At 39.3% G+C, this 12,393-nt stretch overlaps 1 protein-coding gene across 17 annotated transcripts in view; it reads right to left on the bottom strand.

Moving 5' to 3' along the window:
• The window catches only part of camk2b1 (calcium/calmodulin-dependent protein kinase (CaM kinase) II beta 1), a 63,084-nt gene extending 51,191 nt beyond the window's left edge, over positions 1-11,893 (bottom strand). For 6 of the 17 annotated variants that reach the window (XM_027278382.1, XM_027278379.1, XM_027278377.1 and 3 more), the window contains exons 1-2: positions 11,542-11,887; positions 6,861-6,955 (exon numbers count right to left, since the gene is read on the bottom strand). In XM_027278382.1, the coding sequence (XP_027134183.1) occupies positions 6,861-6,955; positions 11,542-11,603 (157 nt within the window). In that variant the 5' untranslated portion in view covers positions 11,604-11,887. Of the gene's footprint in view, positions 1-6,860; positions 6,956-11,541 lie in introns of all 17 variants that reach the window. The other 11 variants (XM_027278373.1, XM_027278364.1, XM_027278372.1 and 8 more) reach the window with 5 other exon arrangements.
• Between the last annotated feature and the right edge of the window lie 500 nt (positions 11,894-12,393).

Here is a 12,393-nt window from a genome sequence, read left to right as displayed (position 1 = left end):
ATAGTTATCAAGCAAGCAGCAATCTTAGCCCACACACTAGGGGGTGGATCACCCTGTATGTGCAGGCATGCAAAGCACAGCAGAGAGCATAAACATGGAAATGCATGTGTTCACCCACACCCATGTACAAGTAGCATGGGCTTAAAAACACACAAACGCACACATACTGTACACATGTACAGTGCATGCAGGCCCACAAATAGACTGGCGAAACACAAGTGCACACATTCACACTGGCATTGAGGAGTGACAGTGAAGTGTAAGCCCAGTGATTATAGTCTTAGAAGATGAGAGGAGCGAGGCGGAGAAAGGAGTGGGGGAGTGTTGAAGAGGGGACAGAGGAGGAGGAGGAAGGAAGGAGAGAAAAAAAAAAGCAAAGGCGATTAATATGCACAAAGCTTGGTTGCTGTCTTTCTGTTGAAAGAATAAGACATTGCTGATAGCTGCTGTTGTTTAACCAACCCAACAACACCTGATTTTGTGTTTGTTTTTCTAAATCTATTGATTTGTTCTTCAATTTTAAATTTTTTTTCCTATTTGTGTGTTTGTTTTGAAACATCATTTTAGACACTGTTAACTGGGTAAAATTTCAAAAATACATATATCTCTTCATAGTTTATTCAGAAATACATTACAAATACATTGAATATGATATTTGTTCATCACTGGATCACCACTCTAACTCCAAACTGATTGGCGTCAGTTTAAAAATTACCAACTGTCCGCTTGTGTTGAACACTCCCAGTTATGTTATCCATCATACTACAATGTCAAATGGTGGAAAACATGTCATAAGCACAAGCATCATATTTCATTCTGTCAGTGGCATCTGCTGACATTACTCTACAAGTACAGAATTGGCTCAGAGTAAGCGCAATGGTTCATCTTAGCTTAGTCTACCAGATGGCCAGACTGAGCCTTTGTTATCTGCCTGTCTTTGAAGGACAGCATGATTGAAGCCTGAAGAAGTAAATTATATCTCTACATGTAATGGTAAAAACATTTTTTTTAAATTTCAGGCAGACTCACTTTTACTTTCTTATATTTCTTATCAAGTTTTAAAGTAAAGCCAGTATATAAAAAAAAACTACAAATTAAACTTGAGATATATACGATTAAGTGTGCTTCTTTCTAGCATCTTATGATCCCTCAGGATTGGAAGATCCTATGGGACTTACACTTGGAATTTACAGCTGGAGTGTGACTTAAGATGAGATATACAAGAAAGGTCACTATTCAGGTCCTTTATCCCAGCCTCATTAGACTGACTGGATCAATGGGAGATAAACCAACAGCCAACACTGTGAATGATGTACGATCTGCCCATGTTGGACCAATCATACAAGGTTCTGTAATGGCTGCTTTTCCCACGAAGTAGGCACAACTGTCCTTACAGTCTGTATTGTGGGCGATAACCTGACGTTGTAAGCAGTAGATGAGAATAAAAAGTAGTTGAATGGATAGATGACTGCAAGAAGAGGTGGCTTGGCTGGATGGATGGATTAACTGCTGGACGAATCGAGTGTATTGGCTTGTGTAATCATATTAGCTAGTTATGACATTTAGTGCAGAGTATAACCAAAACAGCAGTGGTGAAGAGTGCAACTCTATCAAAATATATAAAATTAAAGATGTTTGAGATGCCCTATGCCTTAAGGTTCTGCACTAACACGTAAACATAAAACGAGATCAAACCTCTACTTACTGTAATTAGTTTACTATAGCAACTGTGGCCAAGTAACAGTAGTAACACAGGCTGCTTCAATCAAACTTTTATTAAGTCAGTCAGTCAAACAGTCAGATACCAATCCTGTGGTTCCGATGCAGCAGGGTAAATAAGAAATGAGACGAGAGGGAAAGGATGAGAACTGTTCCAGAAAGGAAAGAGAGAGAAAGTGGAGAAAAGAGCACAAGCAGGAGGAGATGGGTTGCAGGAGAAGAACATAAGCACTGAGTGTTCACTGAGTGAGATAAGCCAAGAACAGCGTTCGGTGGGATCTGCGGGAATCTATATGTTGGAGGAGCTGAGAGGAGCTGAGAGGAGACGAATAAATTTGGGTTAATCACCACCAGTGAGGATTTAAGTCTCAAGAGGGGAGGTGATGTAAAAAAGACAGCCACAAAGACAGCCAGATATAACCATTGTTCAGAACATTTGACTCACAACATTAAGCATGACTCTTGCCAGTTGGGAAATGTCAAGTATGATCTGCGTTGCGGACAGCGAGGTCAGAAGGGGACCATGCTTAAGTCATGAGGAGATTAGATTTCCTATACATTTTACAGTAATGGCAGGACAGAGGGATAGGGTCATAATGCAGCCTCTAAATTACATCGTAGTGTCATAAAATGTAATAGTTATAGTAGACCGATGAATTCCCTGAGCCTAGTGAAGATGTCATTGTGTGTCATCCATTAATTTAATGTAAAATATGACAATAAACAAAGTGTAGATCATGAAATCCTTATGTCATTAAGTAAAATCCTACTTTAAATCAAAGTAGACTGCATAGAGGGGCTTATTACTATAGTTTAATACGCACACGGCTCAGGTGACTACATCTGTCCTGGTTATTTGACATTGACACAAAGCTGGCTGTCCAAACCAGGTCAGATCACTGCTACTGCATTGCAGGTGAATCTCAAACAACACACACACACCTGTATATACACAAACAAGAACAACTACTCTATAATGTTAGACAGACAATACTATAATGATAAATTACAAGGCCATACAGCAACCTCTGGCAACCCCTGTCCAGAGATCTCTGCCAATAAACAAGCTCTGTGATTGGCTGGATGCCTTGCCCAACAGACCTGTCCTACATTTCCTGTTGACATGTGCTGGTTTGGCATTAAGCGTTTTGCAGCTGCAGGGGCGTTGGGATTGGTTGGAAGATGTTACAGACATTGGAGAAACTGTGTGTCAGTATGTAATATTGTGTGCAGTCTTTTACCTTATTGTATCATCTTTCTATCACACACACACACAACTAGCCCACAACTATAATTATTTATAACTGTGCAATATCATAATGTAAAGTCATATTTGTGACGTTTGAGTGGATCATTGTGACTTCAAGTAGCATTTAGACTACTGTAAACAATAAATCTTCAGTCTCTTCCTGTTGTAGCTGTTATGGATTATTGATAGAGTTTACTGTGCAGTTGACTGAGTGCATCACAGTCTCAGCTCCTCTACTATGGCCGTCTGAATATCTGTGTGTGTGTCAGAGAGACAGAGAGAGAGCGAGAGTCAGATGAGAGTCCCGTGCTAAAGGCATGTAGGCGTACAGGCGCATGGCCCTCAGCTGCCAAGTGCCTGGGGTGCCTTCTCTCGCATGACCCCTCCCTCCTCTCGGCTACCATCTCCATCTGCCAGTCCTAAACAAACGCTCCTTTTCTGCAACCGGGGCTCCAAGCTCATCGACCTTACCTGCTGCCTGAGAGATATTACAACAAACACGACGACCTAAAGCATATCCCGCTTCTAAAGTAGAGCAGAAAGTCATCATGACTGTCATAAAACCTGGCCGTAGCAGCCCATGTCAGATAGGTCATGGAGCTAAAAATAGGACCTGGAGTAGAAGTAGTATGCAGCTGCGGGTTCTAACATTGCTCTGCTGTTTCATAGAACACAGCTCATCCATTAGTAAGGAGCGCAACACAAGCCTTGCGCACCAGCCAGTCAGGTCAGATCACTTATTCCTATTAAATTTAGAAGCTGGAAGATTATGCTGTGCCTCAGAAATATGGTGGAAAGCTGTAAGCAGCTGCACTCCCTGATACAGCAGCCACATTGAAATGTATAGGTGCAATGATAGCACAACCTATAGGTGAATTATTTACTGTGTGTGTGTGTGTTGCTTTTGGTTTCATCAAGCCAATCACTGGGATTAAATGTTAGCATCAGGATCATCTGGGATGGTTTAATCTCATTAAACGCGGCTTACTGGCACTGACATATAGTCAAAATATGACAAGAGTGACATAACTGCTGCCAATGATGATAGGACGCAGCTCTCAAATAACACTGTACATTTTATAGCATCTTGTTTTTTTTATTTCTTTATTTTGATATGATATCTTGCATAATGAAAATATTACATGACAGTTGACGGATGAAAACTGAACATACTTCACATTCACTTAAATTTTTTTAACATTCAATATTAACTTGCTGATAAATCTGGAAGAAGCAGATCTTAACCTTTGACCTAAAATTGACCTTTCAAATGATACGGCAAGCAAACAGTTGATATGGTGTTGTGTTTCTTGACACCTGCCAAATATAGGTACTATATTCATTATCTTTTAGCTCTGTTTTTTGTCTCTACCCACTTATGAGGGAACATATCTAGACATATCTGGCTCTTTAGCTGCTTAATGCTAAGTGTCTGAACTTGTAGTGTACGGATGTTTTTTTTACAGCTTTTTTGTTGCTATGCAAAGCCAACAATGTCAACTAGAATTGGTCTACAACTATAAGCAAAATTATTTAACATGTTTAACAAAAAAATGCCTATTATATATTGCTTATAGATTATTACTTGCTTATTATATGTCTAAGAATAGCCTGTCTGAGTACTGGTCTTATCAGTGCACAATCCACATAGAAAAGGTCCAAAAATTCACTATATTTTTCTATATTGTTTTTTCTTTTTTACTCCAAAATTAGTCTTAAAAATCCCATATTGGCCAGGATCTGGTCCATTTATCATAAATCTTTTACAAACCAAAATATTTTATGGGTGAAGGTAACAATATTTATTTTTGTCTAATGTCTGCTGTAGCTGGAAATAGTGTGTTGAAATCCAAATCCAAAAGTGCATTACAACATCGTCTGATTGAATTATTAACACTACACTGTTTCCAAGTATCTGTATCTTCAAGGGGAGGAGCACACGCTACTTCAAACTTGATACATGAAAACGTCCCTGCTCCACACCATCTTCCATCATCACAGCATATACTTCAAAGCAATATTTTATAGATGGTCCCCGTACAGTGCTGGTATTTAAAGTATAAATAATGTGTACAATCATTAACTATTTAAAAGAAAGCCTTATTGGCGCAAAACGGTTCACTGACAATCATGTGGTCCAAATTGAGACATTTTAGGTTGATGCCCTCTGCTAATGCCTGTTAAAATGCCTGGTCCACCACACACAACATTTTTCACACACAAGCAGTGGTCCCATTTGTGTATGTGTGTGTGTGTGTGTGTGTGTGTGTGTGTGTGTGTGCGTGTGTGTGTGTGTGTGCGAGGGCAGGGTAACAGTCAAGTGTCAGTGCGGTGCCACCTGGCACGGCCACATCAGTGGGACTCCAGTTACGAGGCTGGAGGGGCAGCAGGAGATTTACACTGGGCAAGTGGTGGCATAAAGAGCCACAGCGACCACTGTGCTGCTGGACTGGTCTTCATGACCATGGCATTTAGCCTTGGCTTTGGCTTAAACCGTTACTGGCTGCACAGCATGTGACACTAATTAGGGTGCTTCTTTTTTCATTGAGTAAAATATTACTATATGATTAAGTAGTATACATTAATACGGTACATAATTATATAGTAAATCATTATATTACTTTTCAACCATTTAGCTGATACTTTCATCCAGGGGTTGTTAAAATGTGGAGCTTAACTTCCTGAAATTATATCCCATTAATATTGAAAAAAAAAAAAATCAAAGTTCAGAGCCTTTCGTGCTTTTACAATAATCTCCTCTTCATTAAGTGATCAAGTCATGGCGAAGTACCAGGGAGAGCAACAATGAGGCAGCTTAAAATCAAAGTGCAGTGATGCAACTTCAGGTTTTCAGGGTGCAACCCTAGTTTATATATCTTCTATACAATGTCAGAAATAGTTCAGTGAAAGCAATCGTGATTTCCCAGAACCCAGTTTCAGATCTTTTAAGAGTTCTGTCTGCCCAGCAGTTCATAACAAAAAAAAACGTATCTGATTACGATTACAGCAAAACACATTTAAGAAGTTGGGGGGTGCTATTTTCTGTTGATCACAACTAACTGATTCATTGATTATTTCAGCTGCAGTCAGATGTCCATGACACACTGTTTACATTACTTAATTTCTCATATTGATGTTAATTAATGCACACATTAATTAACATCAATCTGTCTGATTCAGCCTAAAGAAAAATGATGTATTCCCTAGTGTTATAACAGGTTGTCTAAGTATGAGACTGTCATGTTTTTTTGCTGATTTTGCCTGTTTTATCTAACTTTGTATTGGCTCAATTCACTCTTCACTGCGGTACTTGACGTTGATAACTCGGGGGAGGCCGCTGTCTGCTGCGGTTTTTCACAAAATATATCTCAAAATGTGCTACATTTGGCATCACAATTCACTGTTTTACAGAAGCCTTATGCTACACCCACCAGTTCCCAAGATGGACCAGAACTTTATCCCAGTGTCACTCATGCATCCCCTGCATACCTCGATTTGAAATGCAAACTGTGAATGCATGACAGAATTAAAAACTACTAAGTCCAACGAGAGTGATGAGAACAACTCAGAAACAGGGCAGCCATGCCATCACAGCACAATACTAGCTGTGTTTTTACTTTGCTGTCACAAGCTTTTTGCAACTGTTCCGTTGTTCTTTTCTCATACAGTGATAAAATGCTGTCCTACGCAACACCATCTCGCTGTTAGCTATCACTTATATAACTGTCTACACTTGTAGGTGGGGAGGTGACCACTGGGACACAGAAACTATGAGCAAATTAGTCATTCTTGTACAGTTACACATTGGGCTTTTAGTGAAATAACAGCTTTTGTTTCGTACATTGGTCTAAGATCCAGTATATATTGTGCTGCCGTGGATGAACGTGCTTACCTCTTGCAGATAACTTTTTGGTGTTGATTATTTTGGCGGCATACTCCTGTCCTGTACACAGCTTGACACATCTGCGCACCACTGAAAAGGCTCCCCTGTAATACAGAACAAAAAACAAGGTTGATATTTAAAGTCCAGTTGATATTTTTGTGCTTCTCTAATTGCATTGTTTATCATTGTTTAATGGAAAGATATCAGCACACCTGCAACTTTTTGATGAATGACAGACGGTTAGCTTAATGACTGTGGCTAATGTTTTGCACATCTAGTATTTTTTAAAGGCCCAACAAAGAATAGATCTGATGTAACTTGCTCACGTTACCTACGTTAAGTCTACTCTGCCAGGATTCATCTGCTTAATAGGCTCCCATAAGGATCCCACCACACAGTCAGCATATTTTTTAATAACAAGCATATATGTGGCAACTAAAGCTTGGTGTCTTGCAGTTGCTTATCTAAACATTAGTATGTGTTCCCAAAGCCAATTTACACCATTTCCATCTAATATAACCCAGGATGTACATGACTGGAAACACTGACATGACTGGAAACACTTTAGTTAGATCTCTCCCAGTTTTACTGCCACTTCCAACATCGAAAGGTTGACTGGTGCCACTGGTCTGCCTCCACACTGAGGCAGTTACAGACAACCAACAAGGTCAGGGTTAAAGTTGAAAGCTTTGAGACCATCTCCCCTCTCGAGACTCAGATAAACGGACATTGGTGGAGACACAAAGTCCTGCAGAATTAACATGATATATCAATATTGTTTTAGCACCTGGGTGAGATTAAAAGTAACCTAATCTGCTTTTGCGTATTAGAAGGGAATCAACGTGCTTTTCTTTAGTGACCATGTGCTGTGTGGCGAAATAAGACCCAAAAGCAAGAAACTCAACTGCCGCACAGTTGCGTATGAGCACTGCATGGGTGACATCAGCCACACACACACAAACAAACGCATATGTTACTGACACCAAACTCCACAGCTGTGCCTGGAAAGTTCACACTCCGTGAGGTGAGTGTCTATCACCGGGGCTAAATATGCTTTAACACACATACGCAGTTAAATAAGGTAACAGGTCATGAATCAGTGCTTTTCAAAGTCTGGTTTGACACCCAGAAAGTGGACATGGAGAGATTTGAATGCACCTCAGTATATTTTTAAAAAACACTGATGTCCCTACAGTCAAGGGTTTTGTAACCAGATAAGTCAGGGCTTCTGGTGTGCTGTTACGGTCTCGCAGGGTGCCTGCAATATGAGTTACTTACTGTCGGATTTGTAAATCTATACTCAAAAGCTTTGAGTCTGAAACAGTGAGCTCGAAATCAAGAAGCCAAAAGTGTTTTTTTCATGAGCTCCATTTGCTGTTACAAATGTCTATTTTAGCAGCTGTGTGACAAAAGGACCGACTTACTGAGAGGTGCCCTTTGTTTCTCGATGAGTAACTGTGACAGGAAGCTACATTCAAAGCTCTGTCACTGATCATCTCATTTTGCACCCAGTATTATTTAAGTGTATATTATTAACATACATACTAAATAAAGTAAATATGGGAGATTAGATGTGAAAAACCCTGCAGCATACTATACAAATCATACATATTTAACATTGTTGCTTAGGCCTGCTGTGGCATTTGTAGTATAGACATGATGAGATAAACATACTGAAGCAAAACGCCCGATGCCTAAATGTCAAAAGCCCCGTTAATAAAGTGACACCATTAGAGAGCGAGCGCACGACAATTAGCTCTCCTCAAATGCTGGATTAGTATTTCAAAGTTACAGGCTGCGATATCATGAGGATGTCAAGCCATTCACACCTGCGCTCTTCCTTCCAAGCTTATGTCACTGGGTGAATAATAATAATAATACTGGTGTATGAACGATATTTTGCAGTGCAGCGGGGTACAGATTAGTCTCTCTCACACAGAGAGCTTCAAAGCCAGTGCTTCTGAATGAAGTGTATAGTATAGTAGAAGCTGAGATTTATCTGAATACAGCGAGCCCTACATATTTGATCGCTTGCATTCTTCACGATGTTTTTAAAAAAAGATTTTTTATCAAGACCCAGGACTGGACCTGAAGTCTCATTGGGTTTTGGATATATTGGAGTCAGACAGACAAAGCTAACACTATTTATCACTTATGGGATGACACACGCATGGCTGCTGTGAATTAGTATGATCCCTGTGTCTACTACAGCAATCAGTTTGGCAGATAAATATAGCCCAATCTATCATACTGGGCTTTTCTTAAATATCTGGTTAAAGGAAAACATTTAATATCCAGTTTAATGATAAAAAAACCCTGATGTTCAGCGTTATTTCATAATGTTAAATACAAAGCTTTCATCTGTTGCTAGGGCAGTCAGCTGTTTGTCCAGGTCCAACATTGTTGACTAGAACATAGTTAACCTCTAACCATGCTCATAGTATCTTTTCAAAGCTGCGTTTGAAGCAGTAAGGTCAGGGGGTGAGTGTTAATACTTATATATAAAGGCTTTAGTCTGAGTATTCTTTCTATAAATCAATATGACTTCAATTAGACATGAGAGTCAGATGAGCTGCCATCAAGACCTTAAAAGTAAACCTTAACACCACCTTCAAAATAGATTTTAAGTGTCCTGGTGGATAGTCTGCCTGGTTGGACTTCATGAAAACTGTTTCAGGGCAAATTCAATGAACAACTTTTAACTACTGGATACTGATTCGGGGTGGGAATCGCCATTTGAGTTGAATTGTTTTCAAATCTTATTCACTGTACGCCTCAGATTTTATCAGTTTCCTTTTTTTGCACATTGCAAAACACAACGTCAGACTTCTACACGTCTACACTGCTGGAAACTTGTCACAATAAGGAGTCATGGCAGAGAGCAAAGATGATAAAAGATCTATAATAAAGACAGATACATACACAAACCAAACAACAACTAAAAAGACATTTGACATTTCATCGTGAATAAAATAACCTTGCCACTGTTGTCAAGGTGTGAGTGTTGCAATGATCTGTCACGTCATCACTGTGTCATTAAAAAGTAAAGTCTCCGATGATAATTAGTTATCAATGAGGGACTGTTTAGTAGCAAAGTGCTTGCGGCTTGTCAGACTAAAACTTGTAGGATTAATAAGGTCCACTGCAATAAGTAGTAAAATATTTAATAAATAAACCCACAACTGAAGATCAGACTCCAACCCTATTCCATGAAACCCACAAATAAACACAAAATATACCTTAAATAAGTAAAAAATAAGTAGTAATGCAGTTATCATCAGAGAGACGGCTGGCTAAGTCGCATGGGGGCCAATCGAGCTATCAGTAAATAACGAGGGATATGCGTGATAATCAAACAACAGCAGTGAGATGCACGACACTCTACAGCACAATGTAAACAATGGATGCCTGATGAGGAGTGATTTTTCTATTGTTCCCCTCTCTCCTCCACCACGACCTAACAACAGAATAACGTTACGATACAGAGACATGAGCGGCATCTCCGGCGCACAGAAGCAGAGTTTGGTGACATTAATGACCTTTATGTTCATTTCTGTCTCTTATGATAACTATAATTATCCTATACATCATGTGGGGAGGTCAAATATAACTTGACACGGAGTTAGTGGATTGTTTTTGTAGCGCAGTTAAGAGTGATCTAGTTCAGTAGTTGTTTTGACTAACATGAATCGAATCTTTTTTATATATATTTTGCTGGATTATGTGTATAAAACTGTGACTGATATGGTCTACGGAGAAATTGCGTCTATATAAAGTCATTGGATACACCAACAGAGAAATGTGTGCATGTGCAGTTAATATAGCTTCTTGAACAGAGATGGACGGGAGTTGGATGCCAGTGCACAGTGTCTTATCTTGTGTTATCTACCACCACAATGCTGCAAAAGAGCCTCCTATAGAAGAGAGAGAGTTGACACTTCTTGGTGTAATGTGCAAAATAGAAAAAAAGCTGTAAAATTACTTTTTTTTTTAAATACATGCAGATAAAATTCATTTAGAACTTTAAATGGATGCATCACAAAGACAAAATAGGTCAAATGCTAATAAGTTTAACAAAAAAATGGAAAACGGGGTTGTACATTTCCATTTTAAGACAAAAAGAACGTATTTATTTGCACAGATCTTTGTGTTTTTTGTTTTGCAGATGACATTTATTAATTCTCCAAGAGGATATCTGAAAAAAACCCTAAGAAACATGCCATGTGTGCAGCCATAAAAGACATTTTCACGCACACGAGTGAAGATCTGTGCACCCCACCATCTCTATAAAGGACAAGTGTTACTTTAAATATACTTTTTATATGCCTTATTTTTTTTTTAATGTACGGTTATATAATAAATGCACATCATATATATAAGTGCAGATATGATCAGTGTTGCTGCATTTGTTGTGAAGATCTCGCAACATACATGACAAAATGTTCTGAGAGGAGGAGCAGGCATGTGTTAGAGAGAGAGAGAGAGAGAGAGAGAGAGAGAGAGAGCAGCGTATTTTGAGAGCTGTCATCCCGAAAAAGCACACACACACACACACACACACACACACACACACGCACACAGTGCATTGCTGGCCTGCAGCTTTGCTCTGCACTGGCTTCCTACCGTTTATCCACATTACACTTTCTAACAACAAGTAAAAAAAACACATTAAGAAACTCCTGATACTCACTTCCCCAGCTCCTCGTATAGCTGATATTCGTCTGTGAATCGCGTACAGGTTGTCGTGGCCATGTCGCTCCCCTTGTCTCTCTTCTCTTCTACTTTGACAGCCTTTTGGGAAATATTGCGGTTATTTTTTCTTCTTCTTTTTTTTGCGCTAAAGTTTGCGTTTGAAATACAGGTCCGCCCAGCAGCTAGACGGCCGTGAGGGAGCGGTGAAATGCCTTGTTGGAGGCGCCGTGTGAAGGAGGGTTTGATACGGACGGACGAAGCGAGCAGGGTGGGTGTCTCTCTCTCTCTCTCTCTCTCTCTCTCTCTCTCTCTCTCTCTCTCTCTCCACTATCTGACAGCTAACCGCGCTCGAGCGACCTGTAATCAAGTCAGCTGACCAAAGTCAAGCAACTTCCTGTTAGGAGTTTCAAAATAAAACGCAGATTCATTACTAAAATAAGTTTCTTTTTCAACTTTTTAACTGTATCCCATGGTGTGCACAGTTAATACAACCTGCAAATCTTTAACCAGTTTTAACCAACAAAAAAAAAAAAATTGTTGCTATCTGGGTGTTGGGGTGTTCACGCGTGGTGGAGAAGGTTCTGGGTTATATATTATATAGTATATATAGATATATATATATATATATAGTATAGATTATAATATATATATATATATATATATTAGCATGTCTTTAGTTTTTAAAGGTTAAAAGGTAATATTTGAGTTTCAGTCAAGCTGCAACCTCCGTGGCTGTGAAGTGAACCCAGTACAGAAATGTGACAAAAACTGCAGTTCCACTCGAAAATGGTTTCAAAATGAGTCAATCTATATAAAGCCCTATGTTAAAATGTCGAAATTCACAGCAGAA

This window comes from Larimichthys crocea, chromosome III (assembly GCF_000972845.2).
Source record: "Larimichthys crocea isolate SSNF chromosome III, L_crocea_2.0, whole genome shotgun sequence".
Classification (NCBI taxonomy): Eukaryota; Metazoa; Chordata; class Actinopteri; family Sciaenidae; genus Larimichthys; species Larimichthys crocea.
Note: the sequence above shows the minus strand (reverse complement) of the source record. Positions and strands in the feature narration are given on the sequence as shown.